At 42.6% G+C, this 24,194-nt stretch overlaps 1 protein-coding gene across 4 annotated transcripts; it reads right to left on the reverse strand.

Moving 5' to 3' along the window:
• Positions 1 to 16: 16 nt before the first annotated feature.
• palm1a (paralemmin 1a) lies at positions 17 to 23,894 on the reverse strand. Of its 4 annotated transcripts, XM_026996645.3 has the most exons (9): positions 23,176 to 23,894; positions 15,541 to 15,586; positions 13,626 to 13,706; positions 9,323 to 9,450; positions 8,499 to 8,607; positions 7,285 to 7,306; positions 6,748 to 6,822; positions 5,280 to 5,411; positions 17 to 3,910 (listed from the first exon to the last, which is right to left on the reverse strand). In XM_026996645.3, exons 2-9 carry the CDS (start codon positions 15,583 to 15,585, stop codon positions 3,342 to 3,344), a joined length of 1,161 nt encoding a protein of 386 aa, XP_026852446.2. In that variant the 5' UTR covers position 15,586; positions 23,176 to 23,894; the 3' UTR covers positions 17 to 3,341. The 4 variants fall into 4 exon arrangements, with proteins under 4 accessions (XP_026852446.2, XP_026852452.2, XP_026852460.2 ...); XM_026996651.3 differs by lacking the exon at positions 6,748 to 6,822 and having other exon boundaries at positions 23,176 to 23,893; XM_026996659.3 differs by lacking the exon at positions 5,280 to 5,411 and having other exon boundaries at positions 23,176 to 23,893.
• Positions 23,895 to 24,194: the final 300 nt, after the last annotated feature.

A 24,194-nucleotide genomic window follows, 5' to 3' on the forward strand; every position in this document is an offset into this window, starting at 1 on the left:
GCCAACGAAGACATGATTGTTGGTTTCCTTTAAGCACAGTCACAATTTAATATCATGTTTCAAACCCATTCTACAGCACTTTCAATTCAGTAAGAAAGCCGATTTTCCCCAAACTGTCAGAGCACAGAGCTCTGACAGTGGGAACACACACGCTCATTCCCACAACAGGGACTAGGAGACGTTCATCCTTCCAGGAAGATACAGGGTGTCAAAGCAGCCAAGAGCCTCACTCCAGCAGAGGAAGTGATCTCATTGACACTAGCAGGAAGTCCGCTCCTTCGGCTACCACGCTCCTAGTCACTATGATTGAAACATCTAGCTCACTGACATTATGGAGGATAGGGAAGACTTCTGATACAGGGAGAGGGACACATTACTGAACACGGACATGGATATGTAGATATATGGATATACCTATAAAAAGCATGCATGTTTACAAAGAGAGATGCCGGTCCAGTTGGCCCGGCAACAAGGCATTCAGGGCTGTGAAACACATTGGAACTGGAATGTTAGTACTGATGAACACTAGGGTGCGCTGCAGAGCAAAAGATAAGGGGTCTGAGGTAAATGTAAAGCTCACAATGCCGTGTGAGTCTGGGCGATGGTAAAGGAAGCCCCTAATAGCTGCTCCAGAGTCAGCTTTTGCTCGTCTGCCATATTGGTGAAGGTTGAGGGAGCTGCTCCAAGATCAGGACTTCTGTGCAGACTAGAAAGGTTCACTGACGCCGCACCGCACGGCTTTGTGGATGGGATGGGATGTCTTTGCAGATGGGATGTCTTGCGGTTCATATGGACACACAGGTGTGTCTGTTTCCATGAGTTCTGTCCACCTTTGGCTCGCAGTCAGAACTGTAGTAGTGTCAAGGCACGTGCCAAAGATTTCCCACGGAAATCTTACCAGAGTAAGTGCAGCTATGTAGACATCATTACTGCCATTATGCAAGGAACGCACACGTGCCCACACCAACACACCCGTGCATTACGAATCGGTCCTAAACAAATACCTCCAAACTAGTGTGGTAGTGCCAATGAAAACGCATAAGGCAATATCATACTTCTTAATAAAAACAGGTTAATGTATGTGTCTTTACAAAGAATAAATGAATAAAAATTAAAAAGTAAAAGTAAATTAGCCAAAAAAAGAGAGAAAGGTTAGCTTTTGTTATTAGCACACGTGCTAAATTTCGGAAAGCAGGCATGATGCTCAGGGGACATACACTCTTGACGCTACAAGGAGGAATGGCTAGCTGCAAAGAATGCATTTTAGAAAAGAACCTGTTGCATGACAGTTTGGATAAATTAGCACCACAAGTATCCTTAATGAAATCAATCCTCATAATACATGAACAGGTATTACATACAGACAGGACGATCACGTCTTCCATTAATATCAACAAGCAATATGCCATTAACACCAGCTGATGAAAGGTAATGACCAATAAAGGGAGAAAAAAAAAAGAATTAAAAAAAAAAGCTTTGGCATGCTGATATTTTTTACACTGTGATAGGCATCTTTCGGATCTGGTTAAACTGGTTGAATTGCCAATTATCATTCTGTGCCACTACATTTATTTTCAGCTTCCATGCCGTTCGATAGTGGGGCTCTATGCTGTGTGACTGGGCTCTGAGGGGTGCGTGGGTACGTGGTGCCTGAAAACCTCAGCAGTTTCTTAGTTTACAGTCACAAGCATCATTCACAAGCAATAACTGCTGAACAGGCTGACTGGACTTTGTATAGGTCTGGCTCTAGCAAACCGGTCATTTCTCTGTGGTCCTTTGTCCCTGGGTTGTGAGAGCAGAGGCAGTGTAAGTTGGCTCCCATCCTACATGACCCCCACATCGTCCTACATGACCCCCCCCATCCCACATGACCCCTTGGACTAATCGCAGAGTCCTGCTGCTTGCACGAATGCCATCTACCTCCGAGAAAGATCAAGGCTGTTGAGCTACTCACATCAGTGCCCCACACATTACAAAAGCAGTTATTTTATCAGCCATTCATTCGAAAAGGCCTGGGATTTAACTGGACTTCAGGTAACATCAAAAAGCAGTGGACACTGATTGAGCATGAATACTGAACACAAAGAAAGTAAGGCTCACAGGGAGAGAATCAAATCATGTACTCATTCTGATTTTTCAATATGAAAGACCCCTCTCTTTAAAATTAGTGACACTCCACGAATAATTCTCAGAATAAAGAGGGCCACTCCCAAATAGACTCATACGAATGTAAAACAAAAGAATGCAGAATTGACCATAGTGAGGGAACAGAGCAAGCATGTGAGTGTGTGTGTGTGTGTGTGTGTGTGTGTGTGTGTGTGTGTGTGTGTGTGTGTGTGTGTGTGTGAGTGTATATGTAAGTGTATATGTGAGTGTGTGAGTGTATGTGTATGTATATGTGTGAGTGTAACAAAACACATGGTCCTGATAAGAGGCTTGTTCTGTAATTCCACACAGCATGTGTGTTTTTATGCCAATGTGTGAGACAGAGAATTCAAATGACAGCACCATCACAAATGCTGGTGCAAAAGTGCACATGTACACACACACACACACGCACGCACGCCACTTGAAATCAATACATGGCTAGGCTTGCTCACCACTGATATCCAATAACATGTGGCCTAGTATTTAAGTGTAGCATGTGTTTCTGAAATCCCATATTAACTTTAGTGCTTCTTGCAGAATAGCAAGAATATGTTTTTGCTCACAGTTTGATCAGTCGTAATGTTGCACTCTGGGAGGACTGTTCTTTCCCCTCCTAGTGTTGTCCACTTTGGAGAAAGATGAAATGCATTAGCAGAACCAGAGAGCAACTCACACGCCATGCTTCTGCAAAACAAGGAGCTTGAGAATCCAACATAAAATAAATATATATTAAAAATAAATGATTCATATATATTATATGCTTACAGAGATATCTGAGTCCTTCATATAGAAAGGTAAGACTACAAAACTCATGAATTTGTGTAAGAGGTGAAAGCTGGAAAAGAGGAAGGGGGGTGTTGACCGATGCTTGGTAACGTAAAGCAACAGAGCAACAATTAAACCTGCAAACCTGTTTCTGGAAGGTGTGGTTAACAGGTGCCACTAGAGAGCATTTGCCTGCCACAACAAAATCAAAGCAAAAAAGAAGCACTGGAGGCTGAAGAATGCAAAGGAAAAAACTCAAATAAAAAAGTAAATTCTGAAACAGGTACAAATGAAGTAGGAAAACAATAGCTTTCTATCAAAAGGTACAAGACGTTGCTCCTCTCTGTTTGCGTTGGTGTTGTTTTGCTTGCATGGTGTCACGGCACACCGTTGGGAAGAAGGGTCCCTGTGGGACAGTGTTCCTGCGTTCACATGATGGTGCAGCACTTACAGGGCTGCTTCTCTTTGACGCTGATGTCAGCAGAGGCTACCTCAGGCAGGCTTGCATCTGCTGCTACCTCCTGGGCCTTGGCTGGCTCGGCGGGGCCTCCATTCGGGGGTGCCTGCTCCTCCTGTGCATTGCTGGCTGTGGCCTTGTTTTCTCCATCTTCAATGACCACGAGCTCAGCCGTCACAGTGGTGCTCTCCATCCCAAGAACCTTCTTCGTTTCATCCTCATCCTCCACGTTCTGGTAGCCCATGAACACCATGGTGACGGGGTTCTCCGCACTAGCGGTGCCCACCTCCGTGGGTGGGGCAGCCACAGCAGGTTTGGCCTCCACACCCGTGATCTCGACAGGGGCAGGGACAGCCGCCAGAGCTGGGGTGACCTCGGGCTTCTCTGACTTTGAGACTTTCTCCACCTCCTGTGCGGGCGTGCCATCCTCTTTCATGGTGACCTCGTCAGCCTTGTGAATGAGCTCTTCCACCTCAGAAGAGCTCAGCTGGTGGACACCATTGGCCACAGTCCCGTCCACAGTGCGTACCTCATGCACCACTGTGAAAGACAAAGTTAGGTTAGGATCAGTTAGGCATGGCAAGCTAGGATAGATTCAGGGGTCAAACCTTATTCATGCCCTTCACTTTAAATTTGTCATAGCAGTAATAACAATTCATAATGCTACACCATCACCTGGCTGTTTTGCAGTAATTAAACTGGATACTGAAGGGATACCACAATATTTTTTTAAAACCAAGTTTATCATGAACCGCTTTATACCAGTGGCAATGGGTATAAAAGTCTTTTCTTGAGGTACATACTGTCTAATAAGAACATAACAGATAACACAATTAAAACATTATGTTTTAAACATTGTTATGACAGCCTTCAGTGAAGGGAATGAAGAAAGCACTCAGTGGCCATCAGTGGAACACTAGACATTTGTTGAGAAAAGTCACTGGAACTCACACTGGAAGTGAACATTCAGTTGCCCAAGGCTCAGCCAGAGGCTGTGCAAGCATTAGCATACAGAGCAAACAGGCTAAGCAAGGAGGACACGCCATAGGATTAGCGCCTGTTAGCATTAGCAGCTAGCAGCGTTAGCATGTTTGGGACAGATACTTGAAAAACACGTTTTTAACGCATTTTTTGTTTTTGTAAAAAAAAAAAAAAAAAAGGAAAAAAAGCATTGCTTAGATTCTTAAAAACCTGCACATCAAATGAAAGAAAAAGAAGCAAACTTTTAAATACTATTTGATGTAGCTACGAGCACATATTACTGAAATAATCGAAAAAGGGTGAGGAGGATTTCCCATCCGACTGAGTGGAGACAAACACCATGCCTACCAACTACCGCTGAAGATCAGTACAAGGGGCAAATAATGATACAAAATGAAGGAATACATTTTATGGGAATTACAATGAAAAAAACCCCGCAAAACTGAAAATTGGCGTCTATTAAGCCATGCTGAGCTGAAATTGTACCTTTACGAGAAGCTGCTGTTAGGGGTGTTTGATTAATTAGTCATAGTTTCAGATCGGACAAGCTTTCAGACTGTTGCACTACTCATTTTGTTTTTACTGAATACTTGATTCCATTAGACAGACTATTATTCCTTTATGTTTTTTCATCTGTCAGTGCACAGTGCCAAGGAAAACCTTTTTTAAAATAAGTGCTTAATTTTCCTTTGACTAATTGTACCTCACTAAAAAGTTAGATTTTGTATTTTCAGTGTAGGTTAAAACCCACTGATACACAAGAAAGAGTTCTGCATGAACCTTTTTGCATAGTTTTCAAAGAGGGTAATTTTAGAAGGCACTGTTGTTTCCTCCCCATGGAAGCTTCCAGATGTTCCAGAACTTGCAGTTCTCGTAAAGCAGCCTCCAGTCTAAACCCGCCTGGCATCCCTGCTCCCTGCTCAGTCACCTTTCTGTTCATCCTCATACACTTTGACCCCATGTTGAGAGAGGTCTTTGGGGAGCAGGGTGCTGGTGGACAGGACTTTGGTCATGCCCGTGGCCAGGTCCTTCTCCACAGTGATCTCTACGGAGTACATCGCTGCGCAGCCAACCAGAGGAGAGATTAACATCCTGGAAAGGGGTCACTCTCATTCTCGCAAAAAACATTCAGCCGTGCATTTCCTGTCTGACCCTGCAACTCTGGGAATATAGGGTTTCCATCTCCGAATGATGGTTCAGTTCTTTATGTGTGACTGCCTGAATACAATACCACATCAGCCATGATATGAAAGTACAGAGGTCAAATTAACACCGACAGCATTTATTTACTATACTTCCAGTAAATATACAGGGCTGAAAAATACCCTTATTACTTTTAGAGTACTATAATACAGGAATCATAGTGAATAGGTCACAGAAAGATAAATGTGTTGTAGGTTGTAATCATCACTTCAATTACAGTAGTACTGCTAAAGGACCATTTTCTAAAGGGTGTTTTGTTAAGTATTGTGTTCTGCGAGTTGCATGCCGCCATGACAACAGTTAAAAGAGCAGCACCAAGGTAACCTTTTCAAAGGAGAAGTGCTGCCATAGCAACTTCACAATTTTCGAAAGAATCTACATTGAAATAACTTTTCTAACAACTGTCATTTGACTTTTTAAAATTTCCGTCTGTAAATGGGGGATAATTTTATATAAGTTTCACTGTTTGCTCACATTGAAACACACACATACATGCAGACGAAGACTGAGACGACAGAGACAGTTAGGGGACACAATATTAGATGAAGGAAATGCAAGTCGTAGTTCTATTATGGAAGCATAGTCCACAGCGATAAAGGACAATATTTCAAACATTCGAAAGACTTCATCATGAGACACTGAACAAATTAATAAAATGAATAATGCATATATAAATATTGTATATATGCAATGTAAATAAACATTTTTTAAATTTCATCATCCAAAAAATTACAAGAGCACAATTGTACCTCTCCATGCGTTAATCATCAAACTGTCAACAAACAAAAAAAAACAGACCAGATATCTACAGATTTAGGTAAGATGAATCCTGCAGCTCTGTGGCTAGCCTACATTTTGTAAGGTTTTAATTTATTCTTAATCTGCGCATCTCCTGCCCTTCACCTTGAGGTCATTTCAAATTAATTAAAGTCTGAGAGTGAAATTTGCCACTTCTTTAAAATCTTAATGAAGCCAGACACTGAAGGCCACTCAGTACAACTCCTATAGACACACAGGTACTGTTGCTGACACGACACTGTCTCTCCCAGGGAACACACGGTCCTTTAAATACAGTGTACAGTCAACATGTAGCTCAGAATTGAGATTTTAATAAATATCTTAAGGAAACGCAGTGTAGAGAGGAAGGTGTTAAGGAGGTGTCTTCACAGCAGCTAAAGAGGACAGACACTCACCTGCTCTCAACATGTCACAGTCACCTCTGGATTTCTCCAGACGAGGGCTGACGTGAACTTTGATCTCTCTGACCTCTAATGAGGGTCATGAAACACGGACATAAGGGGGAAAAGAGGTCAGAGTGACAAAAGGTAGATGTCAAAGGGCAGGAGGAAGGGCGTAGCCATGCCGTGAGAGAGGGACTGCTGATAAAGGCATAGACGTAAGATTTAATTTGGCTGAACTGAAACCTATAATGAAAGGTTTATTTGGCTCTATAAAAAGCCACAATATCAGTATGACTGTGTGCCACTTCAAAACTTTCCAAACTCAAATTCTGTTGGGAAAATGATACTCGTTTCCACTCCAGGGTAACCTATAGCCAGTGTGTATTCCTACCTGAGGTGAAGCTTTCGAATCAGAGAATGTTGCAAGGGTTCAAGAAATTGACAACACTTATTTATCTCCCACAAAAATTTGAAAACCGATTAATAATTAATTAGTGAACATGCAAGCAGGGTGGAAAGTATTGATAAGGACTGGCAAAAGCAGTTTACCTCGTACAGTGTCTACCAAAACCTGCGAGAGAGAGAGAGAGAGAGAGAGAGAGAGAGAGAGAGAGAGAGAGAGAGAGAGAGAGAGACAGTGCAAAATTATAATTTCTGTTTTACTCCAGTGAATCATTCAACATGCTTGAGACTATTAATGGCAATGTCATTATTTCTAATAAATGTGGGGTAGCTCTTCTAAGCAGGAAGTGTGTAACAACGCATTGAAACATCCAGTATATGAACCATGCAGATAGCACACAAGACTGAAACGCCCTCGGCTTTCACTCTACGCTGCAGGAAACTGATGATGAAAAACGCATTTTCCCGCCTCAAGGATTTACTCATGGGCTTAGACATAAGCTTTGAGTCAATTGAACTAAAACCAAATGTTTGTCATGTTCATGACTAATTTAAAACCTCTGCGATGCTAAATCTGGCTCCTCCTTCACTTAGCTTCATAGGAAAATGGATAGGTCTGCTTCTGCACTTCTGCACTCTGTGCACACAGTATTTCATACGAGGCAGGCCTACAGAGATTCCAGATTAGTGGAGCTGCCCATAGTGAAGGAAGGTTTACCAGTAGGTTAGGTTCGGTGCATTTCTCTCTTCTTTATATGTAATGAACTTGACTAATTAGTGTGGTTTAAAAAAAAAGCTAACTGGTAACTGGTGCCTTACTGGTATATCTACACATTAGATCATGTAGTCTGGGAACTAACAACAGTGTAAAGATCTGCTTGCAAAATCAGCTTATGAACCTGGAAGATAAATCACTTGCCGAGACAAGAAAACATTAGATATACTGATGCAGTCTGATGTGGATATTGATCGGCACAGGAAAACACAATCAGAGGCCATAATTACAGTTGTGAGCAGACACTGAAATCCCTCATGAAATGGCTGAGCTTAGGTAGTGAATATTTGCCATTAAGGTCAATTGTCTGCTAATTGTTTCGCTTTATCCAGTGTGTCCCTAGTGATAAATAAAAATCTTCTACAGAGAACAATAAAGTCCAGTGTACATATGCAGAGAACACATTAGCTTTACTGCCTGGCAAGGTAAAAAAATCAGCAATGACAGGCCTTCTCGTGGACATATATAATCACGAATCCTTATAGCGAGCCCACTGTCCCCAGTTCTGCCTAGTCTTATGACTGTAAGTGAGTGAGTGTGGTGGTGCTGCTTTGTGTCTTCACAGCAGTGAAGGAGAGAAACTCACTTTGTTGTCTGTGACATTGGTTTCGTCTTGCTGGGCAGCATCTGACAGGCTTTCTTTGGTGGATGTTGTGGACACACCTGTCTCCAACTCCTCCAGTTCCTGCTCCAGTCTAAAGTTCAGGGGAAAAAAAACACCAGTGGGTTAGGGATTTTGCTTCATAACCTCAGACTCAATAAGGTCATAGGTACGGAAACCCAGTACCTAAGACTGAAGTTGTAATACTGAAGTTGTAGTACTGAAAAACCATTTAAATCTTGGCAGTATTGAACTAGTTAATGAGAATCTTGCAGATCCCCAGTACAAATGGAAGAATGTCTTTCAAAAAGGTCAGTGCCTCTAGGCAGTTTTTCCATTTGGACAGATCAAAGCTTTGATTTGAACTGACAGCAATGCTGATGATTCCTTTTATGAGTCTCTTTTTTCACCCTGGGTCTTATTGGGGACAGTAGCTCTTCAGCATTGCCCATTCAATGACATGCCAGTCTGGAGCCAAAGTTCAGCTCTGAGCTTAGCCTGCCACAGCACAAGAGGAGGAATTTAATCATCAGGGATGGAGAGTAACACTGACCTGCCTGCCAGCAAAAAGACTGATGGCACTATTTCACTATCAGGAAAAAAAGACAAATTGGATAATCAAGAGCTTGGCTGCTGGGTCCACTGTCTGCTGATAGATGTAGCTTCAGAACCTGTGCCTCAACATTGCCAGTAGAACCAGAGACCTGGCCGTTAATATGGACCTCCATCTCTGACTTTTTTTGTCTGCTGACAGGGGGAGTAGTTCAACACAAACACCCACACAGACATTTCATACTTGATCTAAGCACCTCAGAATAGCTTCCTCAAGTCCTTTTGTCTTGGCCTCATCCTCTTGAAGTTGTTTCTTTGCTTCATCTTCCTCCGAGCCAGCAGAGGGCGCGCCATCTAGCAGCCATCTCTCCCTTAATGCCTTTGACTGCAGGAAAAACAAAGTTACTAGATAATGGATATAACAAATTCTAAGGTCACAAACATATGCCTTACACAGCCTTAGTTTTGCCTTAGTTTTAGATAAATCTCTTTGGTTTTAGATCATGACTATGTTTACAAACTGAAATGATCTAAAATTAAATTTAGCAGCAGTTGGTGCTATTGCAACCAATCTGAAATATTCTAAGATTTAAGTGCCCATTAAGGACAACCCAATCTCATTTCTATGGCAACCTCTTCATTTTTCCTGATTGACCAAGCATGTAACACTGCATGCCTAATTAACCTAGGTAACTGGCACTAACATGTATTTGTCAAAGCTTGGTAGTGTGTTGCTATACAGCCGATCAGACTTTGGGAAATTTGCCACACCCTTTGGCTCCCTGAGTTGCAAGACTGACACCAAAGGTAGGATAGAGCCGCATACTAGCGATTGGTTGGTTTGCAGTGCAACGAGGGGAAGCTAATGAATCCCCTCCTCACCAAAACAAGCCATTAAGAAGTACAGATGCCAGCTGAGCCCTGGTCTTCTGAACCACCAAATGTTCCTGTGGGACAGCCATACTGCTTACAAGGCAGGGCGCTTACAGTAGCTACTAAGTGTGTTAGCGTTAAACTGATCCATGGCCAGCCCTTGCAAGCCTGATTTAAACTATCATAATCTAAATATGTGAACTGGACACTGTTCACCAGCTAGAGGAGTCTATTCCCCTCTCAATTTGCAGCCATTTGAACCACTGGTTGCTGAAAAGCACTGGCAGCATACAGCCATTCATTGAAGAGTAATTCTATGGATAAGGTCAATCAGCCATTCAGGGCCAGCACCAATCATGGATCTATCTCAGTTCGTGTAAACCAGAGATTGGCGTTGCATAATATTCACAGCTCTGTACTCACTACATGAAACCAAACTGGGTATGATTCAGATTGCAATCAAAACTGCAATGCAACAATCTGGCATGTTATTAGCATGGAGTGACCATGTGTCTTCTTTTCCTTGGGCATGTTCTCTTTTTGGGATCTAAAAATGTGGCCGGCCTAGATTTCCTCAGTGCCCAAGATGTCTAGGATTTGGCCTTTTCGCACGACATGATTGGTCGATCATGTACACGCCCTGCACACAATCACTGGTCACAATGCTTCACAGAGGCATACGGACAGAGAGAATACATGAAGTTTACCTTCTGTATGATATTGTGTATGGTGCCTTAACAAGGACTAAGGCCTAAGAATTCCCAAACACAAACAAAGAGACAGCCATTTTTTTTTTTTTTGCAAAATCCATTTTTGTCCATGTACAGCACTGGATGTGACAAAATAATTTGACATAAATCAGTCTCCTTATGCTCACACCTCACTGCCTGCACTCTGATTAAATGATTTTTAAGCTTGTAAGCCTGAGAAAAACTAAAATATAAAAACAAATCTGACAGGATTATAGATGTGAAGTGGCCAGAGTTTGGGTGGAAGTCTGTATTGGATTCCAACATAGACACTGATCTTCAGGATACTATACCTGGGTACATCAGAACTACTGAAAAGTGTCTACTGAAGTAATGGATTTTCATTTATTCCATGACTATGAAAAAAAAAATGTATAATAATAATAATAATGTATAATAATTTTATATATATATATATATATATATATATATATATATATATATATATATATATATATATATAAAATTTGTTTTTTTTAACCTTATATGTTTTATTTTATTTTATTTGTATCGAAGAGCTGAATGGAGAGGAATAAGATTATCTGGTCATATGGGCTCTGAAGGTTATGTACATAAGTCTAATAAATAAATTAGTTAAATGTGGTGTTGTATACATGCTCAAGCTCATCAACTTTTTTTAAAAACGAAAATTTGGTCACCTTATATTACCCTATATTAGCAACATCAAATTTTATTCATCTAGAATACAAATATTGGCATTATCGGACAAATTATGTTTTAAAATTGACGATCTGGAATTTTGCAATAGGTGCAATAGTTTTTCTGAAGCAATTATCAGGACAAAAACATGTTGAAACAAATATTAAAAACTGGCACACAATACACAAACCAGAAAATTGGAACCAGTGCACGTACAAGAGAATACTGCACTTAGTCAAAATGAACTGTGTGTTTTGGCCACAGCTCATTCCCTGGGGGCTTCTTGGCATAATACACAATGCGTCTCCGGCCACAGTCATTCCTGCCTCTCCCAGCTGTTCCTGATCAGGAGTTTATAGATGTCAGTCTGCTTCCTTGCACAGGGCCAGTAAGATACATCTAATATGTACACAATATTTTACATTTTGATTTATAACTAATAGCCCTGCAGTCTGTTCTTGGATGAATATTGGTTTGTAAGCCACACTTCACTGATTCCAAAATATGTTTTATCATCACATAAAAGGTTTCGTTTTGGAGCATTTTGATGCATATAGTTAATTCTCTGCCTTTGAGACAATGAGTGGTATTGGAGGCTGTACTTAATATTCCACACAATTCATTCAGCCCTCCCAGAAGAACAGCTGGGTACTCTGCAGACCCCTGCAGCGTCCATGCTGACAGAATGAGATCTAAAATAGAAGGCAGAACATCAGAAGCTTCCCAACTCGTATCCTGTGCTTAACCATTGTTCTGCAATAGGCAACAAGAAATGCTTTTCTTCAAACAAGAGTGATGACTGAACATGATTGAAGTCTGGCTCGAGGGCAACAGAACCCATATCCCACCACAGCATCACCCTGCAAGCCAATTAGGTTCATTAGCATCCTGTGGTAATTAACTCCTGGGACATGTGGGATTCCTTTAATGAGTTCATACTCATTAACTAATGTTTTAGAATGGAAGCACAGGAGCCAAACGACATCAGCAGAGTGGCCTTCTGTGTGTGACTGAGATGTGGGTGAATTAAATACACCATCTTCCCTTTTGCTACACATTAAGATTTTAGATCCACAGGATCTCTTCTGGCGTGTAGTTGTCGATACCGTAAACTTTATATACATGTTCAGTGTACAATTTGTATAATGTATTAATGTAGACAGTACAGAAATACAGATAATAACAGAATGGCAAAAGTAAAAAGCTATGTCTGCTTTTAAAGGCATTAGTACTGTTTGTGTCCACATATCAGAAATGAATTATATACAGTTAAAGACTCCCTAAGGCCCCTCTCTATCTAAAAAGGCCTACTGCCCACTGTGCATTTGTTTCACTCTCTCTCTCACTCTCTCTCTCTCTTTTCTCTCTCTCTCTATATAGACATTTTGCTGACTGTGAGTTCTGGGCTCCATGGAAACTGCTAATAGAGAGTTTTTGGATCTTATCTCTGGCTAACACAGCAGAACTCCCCCTCCGCTGAAGTTGCTCTTTAAAGTTCGATAAGTAGCTGTAAAATACAAGAAGAAAAAAAAATCTTTTCCAAAAGCAAAATTAATTATATGGAGTTTTTGTTAAGCATAGAACTATATCAACAAGCAAACAATGGAAGGGTGGTATTATCTATGGAAAAAATAGCAAGCAAATAAAAAAACTCTCTGCATCTCAAAAACGTCCCAAAACTACAAGCACCACAATGAGGGGTCATCGAGACCCATTTAGCAAAAGGAAACAATGTCCCCTTCACATGCAACAGGATGTCTAATCACCCCCAATCCCCACCCATCCCAGATTCTTCTTCTTCCTGTGTCTGACGGATGAGTGTCCTTGGCTTGGGCTGTTGCCTCCAGGACAAAAGTGTCTAAGACCCAGTCCTCTCTTATGGTCCCGGACCTCCCGGTTGCACTGTACTGAGCCCAGCAGAACCCCCACTGCCACATAAAACTTTCAGGACTGGCCTTAGTTTTGCCTGCCAGGCTGCCAAAAAAGGAGCTGTTTACTGGCATAAGGCAGTAATGCCCAGTAAACAGGCAGCCTTCATAAATAAACAACTAAAAACAACCGAGAGTAAAAGGCGTCGATAATACTATGGATTCACCTCCAGCAAAGTAAGGTTGTAGTGGGATTAAGCATTAGCTGCTCAGATGCCAGAGGAAGCTCTGGTGGAGCCCGTTATTGCTGACAGGACACACCTCGAGGTCACATTCAGTTCAGACGAGAAAGGTCCCATGCACTGGCGTTCTTTGGTGTGTGTTTAGTGGCAAGTGGCAGAAGGTCTTACCTTAAGATGCTGCAACTGCCTGCGCTCGTCCTCCAGCTGCCGCCGTTTGTTCTCTATCTCTGCTTGTCTCTTTCTCTTCTCCTGAGAGCAACACATGTTCACGTTTCAGCGTTTCAGCTTCGGGCAAGCAATGCGCTTTGCGTATGTCAAGAAGTTGGTGGAGAAAGTGTGCAAAATTAAAAAAAAAAACAACTCTGTTGAGCATCAGTTAAAGACTGTATGCTGTTATAAGCAACCAAGCAAATATTCTTTCACTAGTGGTGATATTTCCATACACTTACATAAACACTATATGAACAAATGTATATGAACACCACACACTGACACCTGTATGATTGTTGGACATCCCATACTAAAACCAATATTTAGTTGTCCCTACCATTGTGAGTGTAAGAACCTCCACTGTTCTGCATTGGCTTTTCACAAAATTTTGGAGGGTGTCTGTGGGAATTCATACGTATTCAGTGAAAAGAGTATTTGTGATGTTCCAATTCATCCCATAAGTGTTCACTGCGGTTGAGGTTAAGGCTCTGTGCAGGCTACTGAAGTTCCTCCACAACATACTTGTCAACCCATGTTTTCATGGACCTCACTTTGTGCACGGGGTTACAGCCATGCCAGGATAGGAAAGACCTTCCCCAAACTGTTCCCACAAAACTGGATGCATATACTAGTCTAAAGTCGCTTTGCATGCTATAGCACTATTACTCTTCATTGGAACTAAGGTTCCTAGCCCAAACCCTGAAAATCGGCTCCAGATCATTATACGTCCTCCACCAAACCGTACTGCTGGCACTCGGCATTCCAGCAAGTATCTTTCTCCTCATATTCTTCTATCAGGCTTCCAGATAGTGAGACATGATTAATTGTTCCAGAAAACACATTTCGACTGCTCTGGAATCGAATGGCAGCAAACCACACCACTCCAGCCTTCACTTGGCTTTGCACACAGTGATATTCGACTTGTGCAGAGCTGTTTGGTCATGGAAACCCCAATGCACACTTCTTGTGCTGATGGTGCTACCAGAGGCGGCTGGGGCCTGTAGTGAGCGAGGAGAGGCCATTCTTACATGCTACGTGCTTCAGCACTTGGCAGTCCTTTCAAGCTGTCATTGTTTGCCACTTCATGGCTGAGCTGATGTTGCTCCTAGACACCCACGTCTCACAGTGATAAGCACTTACAGTTGATCAGGGCAGAACTGTGTCACTTCTGGCAAGGGTGGCATCATATGACAGCACCATGGTTAAAGTCACTGAGCTCCACGGTATGGTTATGCTTTTGGTTTTAAACATTTGCTAGCAATGGCTGAAACACCTGAACTCAATAATTAGAAGGGGTGTCCAGATACATGCCCATAGAGTTTGTATACCCCACCTCACTTTGAGCCTATGCGGCACCACTACTGCTGGTGTGTTAGCGTACTTCAAACAGAAAGCTTTTATGTATTTGTTGCATCTTTGCAGTCACACAGATCGGTGTGGCTGAGGCTCGTTGTGTCCTTTTGATTCCTTCCTGTAGTCTGAAATGTGAGAAAAGGCGAGAGAAGTTGGGGGTGGTGTGTAGACATATAGGCCTGGTTGGACTTGGCCAAAACAACGGGGTGGTACGGACCCCTCAGCAATATTGATATGCATGCAGAGGTCACTGTCTGACCTAGCAGAAACCTGGGCACAGTAACAAACATCACCCAAAAGCACTCCTAAAGCAGTCCTAAAATTTGTGTAGATTGACTATTAAAGACCAGAGTTAATTTTTCCTCATTAGTTAAGATTAATGGCAGGTTTTGGGAGGGTATAGGCTAGATGTAGGTGATCTAGAGAGTTTCTGATGTTGAGATTTGTGAGTTTTCAAGGTGGATGAAGTCTGGATGTCAGCAATGGTTAGGAGAACATGTGGTATGAGCATCTCACTTACTGCTATAGCCTGGAGTCGCTCCTGCTGTGCCAATGCTTCAGACATCCTGCCAGCAAGAGACAGTGAGACAGAAAGAGAGAGAGAAAGACGAGACAGGGAGAAAGACAGACGCATAAGTGAGAAACATCTTTAGGTCAGCAATGGATTGAAAAGGAACTAATCACACAGGCGGTCTGAGTTGTTTTCACGGCTGCATCCGGAGTTTCTCTGCAGTTCCACTATAGGTTCAGAGAATGGGCTGTGGGGGGGGGGATTAGTTCCTTCCTTTTGGCTAAAGCCACTCCAATTTCTTCAGTTTGCACAATATCACCCCACCCCCCTAAATCCACATTTGCATTCATTCTTTCTTAAGAATTCATGCTACCTCCTTGACAGCGATTTATACAGTACACTGCATATTTTATATTAGTACGAAGAACACATGCACTCAGGTATCCTTCAGCCCAGGAATGTGGAATAGATTTTTGCTCCAGTGCTCTCCAGTACTTTTTGTTCCTCCAGGATGTAATTTCAGGCACATGTGAGGTAAACGTGTGAGAAGATTTACGAACCCTTACTAATCACATGCTCTCATACAAACCAGGGCCCTGTGACTGTTCACATCGTTTGAGACTCATCAGTGTCCCTGTTCGATGTGCAGCTTTTTTTACGATGTTTAACACAGACACCGAAGGACACAGCTGCTATATCCAGATCATGTCCAGCTCATGCTAAATTAAGATGGCACATTCCTGGGAGAAGGGACACAATGAGCCAGGCAAACGATAAAAGTTGGACTCTCGTGAGAGTCTGATCATAACACCTTACCATTTTGTAAATGGGGGACTGAAAGCAACTATGTGGAGGTGGCAACATTTCTAACAGCATGTGTTCCTATATTCCTGGTTTACTCCGATCCTGAAAGCACAGGGAAGCCACTGCACTGCATGGTTCAACAAGCACTCAATACAGCCCCATCTCTAACTCTGGGACATGTGGAAGTGGGAGTTTTTTCATACAAGCATCAGCTCCACTAATTGCACCTACAGTAAACCAGCTTCTCTGCCTCAGACTCGGATATTAACAATTAGAGGATAAACAAAACTGATCCCAGATCTGGAGACATCCTCATTTAACACCCCGCCAGTCTTTAACAGCAGATGTACACACCCCCTCCTGCCTTTCTGGGACAGTCTGCTGCACATTTTCTAATAAGTGTCGATCCAGGCTGTCTGTCTCCTGTCCCCCGAGTCACTTGGAGTGTGAGGGCACAGGGAAGTGGGAGTTTGAAAGATGAGGAGGCCTACCACCAGGGAGAAGAAGAATGTGTGGATTCTGCTCCCCACCAGCCCTGCTGCCCAACACCCCACAGACCGACATGTGTTTCCTATCCTGATACCCCCCCATCCCTGCTACACACACCCTCACCCCCCCTCGACATATAACACACACCACTTGTACAAACAGGAGACAAACCCGAATGAGTCTGAAGAAATCTGAATGCCATTCCCACTATGCTGCAGGCCTACTAATGTATCTGAGTCGATTAGTAATATCGTTGCTGTTGTTTTTTGGGATGAAGTTTACCCCTTTCAACTGCCATCAGCTGGTCAGCAGGAATCCCAGCAATCCCCAACAACTGGCCGTGCCATCTGTAACCAGGTGCTAACAAGTTGCCTGGTGTATGGTTCACCTGCGAGGTTTGCTCTCTGCTCCAGCCCCACTGATATGACAGGATGCAACATGAAGCACTGGTTTGACGCGAGACAACGCACACCCCTGCGACATCCAATGGCCTCGAGCTCTGGCTGGCACACAAGAGACGCAGGACAGCCCGTGTTCTGTGTTCTCATGGACAGGATTAGTGGCTCAAAGTTGCGCCGCTGAATATTATGAAACTGCTGGCGTGGGTGCCGCCAGCATCTTGGCCAGACATTGAGCTTGAAGTATAAAGTCAGCTGCACATTTAGGGTCATTCGGTAAAAGTGATCATATGTCTTCCAGAACATTCCAGAACACTAATTCTGCTGCATGTCACATGCTTAATGACTAACAATGGCAGGACCTCAAGGCTAGAGTGGTCACCAGGCACAGGGACACCATTTCTGTAACACAATGTGTGTTTTAAAGTTTAATCTACAAACTCTAATGTGTGAGTTATTGACATCATGTCTGTAATGTTTTGAATTAATTAAGGACAAGACACTGCACCATTATGGAGAAAGGCTTATGGTTAACATGTTATAAATGAATAATATTGGAGACTTGCATGTGTGTGTCCTGTGTTGTCTGCGATGACCTTATATCCAAATTTTCAAAGGATAATGATAATTACCCTACAAAATCGCTAAATCACAGCGAGTGCAAACAATGACAGGACCTCAGTGCCAGAATTGTAATCAGGACTTTACTACACTATACAACATAAATCGAATGCACCTTTTGTAGAACGAGTCCCATGAAAAGTTGAAATATATTACGGTATGTTCTCAGAAATACCTCCCGCCTCCTGCGATAAAGCCGAAACGATACCTTACTGCTCCCACTACACACAACAGTGTCACTATCCAGGTGGAGTTAGCTCATCTATTTGACAAATGTGCAATGAAAGAGGGTCAAGAAGAGGTAGGATTTCTCACCTTTTCCCGATCCATGCTTAAATTATACCTTACTAGGTATTATGATCATCATTGCAGTTGATTGATCCTTTTGCACTATATTGTAACAACTAAAGGTTTATATCTGCTGGGTAGTGACAGAAATCCTGTTAAAGAATGCAGTGATATTTTTGTTTCCTCTATCTATATGGACAGGACAGCTGTGGATCTGTGCTCACATTTCAGCTAGTTATCACTACAGTAGCCCCAATAGAAACTTGCTGTGGACAGAGACATTGGCAGAGCAGTGCCGAACCCTACTGTGCTAACTGCACAATTACGAAAGATGTTTAAATGATAAATATATGGCCCTGCAAGAAGTCTACAATGAGGCCATAACTGTTCCCACATCAGAAGTCTCAGTGTGAGACCTCCATACTTGTTCAGAGTGATGATACCCTGTGCTGTTATTTCTGCTCTGCTAAATAATATAAATAAATGGCTTTCATGACTGTTCATAAGTACAGCAAACAAACTTGACATGTGACCCTGCAATAAAAATGTGCAACCCAAAAGAATCTTATTTAAGATCTTTTAAATTACATTTTTAATTTGATGCTTTCCTTGTTAAAGGTTCCCCTGGAAAAAAAAAGAAGAATCTGGGGCATTTTTCCTCTTTTCGAAATCATTTCAGACATGCAGCTGAGCTAAAACAGATGTTTTTCCGCTCAGTTGAAAAGTACTTCTCATCAGGCCTCCAACCTGAACACAGCCTTCTCACTTCTTTCCGTGCTTATGCGGTTAGATCATTTCATACCTTTCGGCTGGCCAGGAGCAGATTTCACTGCAATGGCTGGTGTGACCGTGGCTGACGGAGCGTTGGTGGGTGCTCTGAGAAGAAGCACGGGAGACAAAGAGTGGCTTTGAAAATCCCATGACCGCTCAGGATTTCTCGAAGTTAGGAGGGGCATTAAGAGGTCGTGCCAAATTTCGTCCTTGAGACTAATTTGTGTGCTGACAGCATTGCTCTGAGATGTGTTAATATGGCCCGTATCCGGCCTGCTTTAACTGGTGAATGCATGGGACATAAAAGAGGGTCCTCGGGAAAATCGCAGCATGGGCTGAAAGCTAATAGGGACCATTGGCTGTTTTTGCTCTAGTGTTTTACAAGAGCCACAAACTGTAGCGGCTCATAAAACAGCCTCGTTAACAGTAGCAGGGGTAAGAACATGAACCACCGCCCATCTAATTGACTTAGCATGTGTGTGTGACCCTTAGGTTGAATTAAATGTACATGGTATATTAGAGCAGACACAAGGTCTATCTGTGATTTGCTTAGATAAGATTCCAGGTAAAAATAGTAGGGGTATTGTGGTTCAAGACTCAGTCTTGGTGACTTGTGGTACATGATCTTTTTAATTTAAATGCTGTTAGCAATATTTCTTTATTTAAAGCGTCAGACAATACTAAGGACTTGCCAGAGTTTTTAATTGTCATCAAACATCCTGAATGAAAAGCTTGCCGTTCTGCACCTCCCACGCTCCCCGTTGCTTTAATTCGCCCACAGGTATGCCCGTACTTGACGCAGCATAAAGTCACTGAGCAGAACGGTTAGCTGCCGCATGTGAGCTCATGAGTAGGTGCCTTGCCCTGGATGAACTCCATTAACACTGGTGCCAGGAAGTGGAACAACCACTGCTCCTACCTGTCAGCCCCAGGGCTTGGTGTGGAGGAAGAGCAGATGTGTGGGAAGTGAGTGCACTGGAGTGAGCCCAGCGCAGGCAGCTGTGATTGGCCAGTGTTTTATTAGATTGCTTGATTGCATGTTCAGCAGTGTTATTGTGAGCTGCTTGGTGCTCTGGGTGAATAAGCTCAACTGTTTCATCTAGAGGAGTCATTATTATTATGAGATGATTTAGATGGCGTGCTTGCATTCACCGCTTTGTCTCACTCCAGTCTGCAGTTGAATACCCTCAGTCTAATGAGTCATATCTTAATAATCCCTTCCAAAAACAAACAACCATAACACAATAAACATTACTCAAATGTCATCAGCATGAGCCTTACTGCATCGCTGTTCACTTTAGCATTTAAGGAGAACAAGCCAGAAGCCAGATCGCATGATGCATGAGGGCCATCATTTCCACTGTGTAAAAAACCCAAGGCATCATGTGACTGTCTCCGAGCTTCCTTGGAGTACATACGATCGTATTGTTTGTTTCAGTTAGTAGGGCTTTTGGATGACTGCCATATTGAGTGCATATTCAACACCAAAACCTGCTCGATACAGAGACTGTGCCATTTAATGATGATGCCTTGTGGGTAAAAATACCCCTGCGTACGATTACTCACTAGAAAAGGCAATTGCAGGCTAACCCTGGGGCATTTGCTAGAGCCCACTGATTTATACCTCCATTCAAGGCAGCCTGTGACTCAAAACTCAACGCTGTGGTGTGATCTTGGGTCAGGCCCACAAAAGCATCCAGAGCTCCAGCACACCCATATGCTCCATTTAGATTAGGAACCCATTCAGCATCCAAGAGCTGGATTGCTGGTAGCTGCTGGTTTGAGATATTAAACCACTGGGAGCATGTGGGCTAGACGCCACAAGTCCCAAAGAACTGCCCTCGTATGTCATTGTATGGCATTCTCCATCAACACTAATAGCATTCATCTCTGCTACATACAAAAAACTAATGAAATATAAAGTAGTTGTCAAGAGTAGCCTATAACAGTAAGCCACTGTATCACTGTAAGATATGTATCACTTTCATAGTTAGACTTTTATTTGGATTATTTCCCTTTACTGTATGTACATGGCAGTTTGTGTGCTGAGATAAATCACAAGAATAAATGGAGATTTGAGCAAGTGGACAAAGAGAAGACATAAAATTAGCCAAAGATTGGTGTCATACTTCATGTTCTTGAGTTAAACATACAGAGTAAGAACACTGGAGTACCTTAGCCTAGTAACCTGATTCCATCATCATTTGCTTCGCTGGTTCTTTGAGGACTGTCTGATCATGTAAGAATACATTACAGTGTGAACACATTGCTTTATCAACAGCTTTAGTAGTTTTGTCTTCAGCATCCTCTCCTCTGGCTTTCAGCATGTCTCTCACATGTGACTTTGCCTCATTTACATCGTTATATATTCTTATGAACTCAACAACCTTTTGTCCAGCTTTTCCATTTAAACTGACCAGTCAAAGAATTCATCACAAAACCACTCACAGAGGTAGAAGCATATGCTGTTTCTGTAGAGAACCCACAAACTGTGTCCAAAGAACAGGAGTCATACACCATTAGTGGGATAATACAAATCACACTATAACTGGTTGTTTAATGTAACGTCAGCTTTATCTTAATACGCCATTAGGAACTGCATGGTTTGAAGCTCTGAAGCCCCTCAGCACTTGTGAATCCATTTTGCACAGGAATGGGCGAGGGAGATTTTAGCTGAGGGGAAGTTAGCAGGCTAAGTACTAATATGTTAAGAGACTGCCATCATGATTTGATGTCTGATCTGCCTTTGTGAAGTTCATTAACATTTGCTCCTTTAAACATGAAATGCTTTCTCTAAAAGGGACTACATTGACGAGAAATTATCTTGAAAACATTGCATTTCCACTAAGAGCACAGCGTGCAGTAGGAGTTTAATAATCAACGTAGCCTCCGTGAATATGCAGATGGTTACAGCAGGCAGTGCTGAGCCTAAGGTAGTAATGACAACCCTTTTGGGGTTGGGAGAGAGATTGCGAACAAGGCCAATGAAATGGCCCCTTCACTCTCGAACAGTTGCTCCAGGAATCCCAGCAAACGGCCCTGCCCATATCAGATAGCACATGCTTCTCCAATACCAGTGGGGACACTCAAGGCACTGGCTGATATCCTCAATATATTCACAAACTATTGCCACAGTTAGTTTGGAAACAGCAAAGGCAGCATGTAATGTGAAGCCTATGAAATGCAAATCTCATTTTTATGGCTGGAAAATATAACATTATCCTTCAAAGTGTATAGGCTGCTTTTTGTTTAATGGAATACTCTTAAGATTTATTTCCATCAAAGGCCTTTATTGCTTCAGACTGTGCATCCTATAGCGCAAATCTTCTTCAATGAATCACTGTGTTCGTTTAACTTAAAGAATTGACCCTAAAGCAAGTTCAAAGGTACACAAAGCATAGCTAGAATTGGAAAAATCTACTGAACGCCTCCTGCTATTTTTTCTCACATTTAGATCACTGATGATGAGAAGTAGGGGTCAGTTCAATTTTGACTTAATGAAATCCGCGATCTAATAATGAGCCAGAGCCATGTCGGAGCAGCTTGTTTCTGTCAACACGGCGAGAAAATGAGCGCCTGTGCAGGAGCGGTACTGGATTCTCCGCACGCATGCACGCCCATCTCTGGGGCAAGAGGCGCAACCGCTTACACCTACACCGTTATACGATACCGCAGCACAAAAAAAAGAGTCAATATCGTGTCAAAATTATACCCTGTAATTCTTCAGCGGGACCTACACGTTGATGAAGGTAAACAGCAGCGGCCGTATTGATCCAAAAAACAACATGGACACCGTGGATCACAAAATGCGTAAAATGGCTAGAGAACAATAGCGGTGATCATGCAAAAAAAACAAAAAAAACAAAAAACAAAACAAAACAAAACAAAAAAACTTAGGAAGCCTAATCAGGAAGCTGGGGCAGTGTCTACCATTCTGTTCCTCTATGTTTGATCCCATAACCTTCCGACACCGCTGCTGACCGGTGCGCGTTCCTTCTCTTTATTATACTGGCGCATCCAAAGTCATGCCAACACACCGAGCGAATGTTTCGGATAAACATGTGGTTTTATAGCCCACTACCAAAAAGGTTTCTAAAGAGAAAGTGAGCAGCGTTTTTGCATGCACCAACACTCCACCGACGAAAAAGAATCGCGGTGTGCTCTAGCTCAGATAAGAAGATGGAACCGCAGGTGTGGCATCGGAAGGAATTTTTTTTAAGGGCCCCACATACACGGTGGCCTTACAAAGGGGAAAAACAATAACAAGACTTACTCTGCAGTGTCTTTATTTTTTCCGAACTGTTTTCCGAGCGTAAATGTAGCTTTTCTGCCGTGTTCTTCTGAATTTCTTATCAGAGGAGCGAAAGCACCAATTACAGTCGGTACCCTCTCCCTCTGGGTGACCAGGGCAAATTTGGTGGCGCCCCTCTCTTCTGTCTGCTGCTAGCGTAGGGAGCGCCTCTCAACGCTACTGATACGGTAGTTTGATCAAGTCGGAAGACTATTCAGTGCAGCTCATGAAGTACAGGTCTCTTCATCCCCCTCATCGACAGTGTCCTGTCCCTTTTTGTCCGGCAAGGGTGTCTGGACTTCAGTTTCGATGCATTTCAGTGGATTTCATCCGCCCCAGGTGATAAAAGGCAAAGCTCTCGACGCCCCCTTATGGACGTATAACAGTTTGTGGAACCAAGGAAAACGTCTTCGGGCGCAACACTTCGAGACATTTACCTCGAACCTTTATCGACTTCAGTCATAAAGCCACAGCCTACTTAAACAGGCACACGCAGTCGTTAAAACACTGTGATTTAGTGTGTGCGTCCGCTCCGACATATTCCCTACATTTTATCCAGGTGTATTTTCATGCATTAAAATAATTGCATTAACTTCAAGATAATTAATTGTATAACTAACCTAGCATATCATACTTTATGACATTTGTTGCGAAAGCTAAACCGCACTAGACAAGCACCAGTGCAAACATGCGCAGCAACATTGCAGCAAAGGTTCAACTCCATAGAAGAGATGTTTTGTGGAGACATGCTCCACCTAGTGGCAGTTCTGTAGAAGCGTTTGGGTGACAGGAAAAATGGGCGTTTTGCAAATTTGTGGTAAGTTCGGGTAAGAAGCGATGCGCTTTTGCTTGTCTGAATCTTTTTAAAGAAAGACGCGCAGACGTTTACAGTTGTTCTTTGTTTTTTTTGTTTTTTTACGTACTGTGCCATTTTTTCAACCAGGCTCCGTAGCATGAAGTGTGACCGTGACACGCCACACTTTAGTTATAAATGAGCACAC

This window comes from Electrophorus electricus, chromosome 26, assembly GCF_041902795.1.
Source record: "Electrophorus electricus isolate QZ-2024a chromosome 26, ASM4190279v1, whole genome shotgun sequence".
In the NCBI taxonomy this organism is placed as follows: domain Eukaryota; kingdom Metazoa; phylum Chordata; class Actinopteri; order Gymnotiformes; family Gymnotidae; genus Electrophorus; species Electrophorus electricus.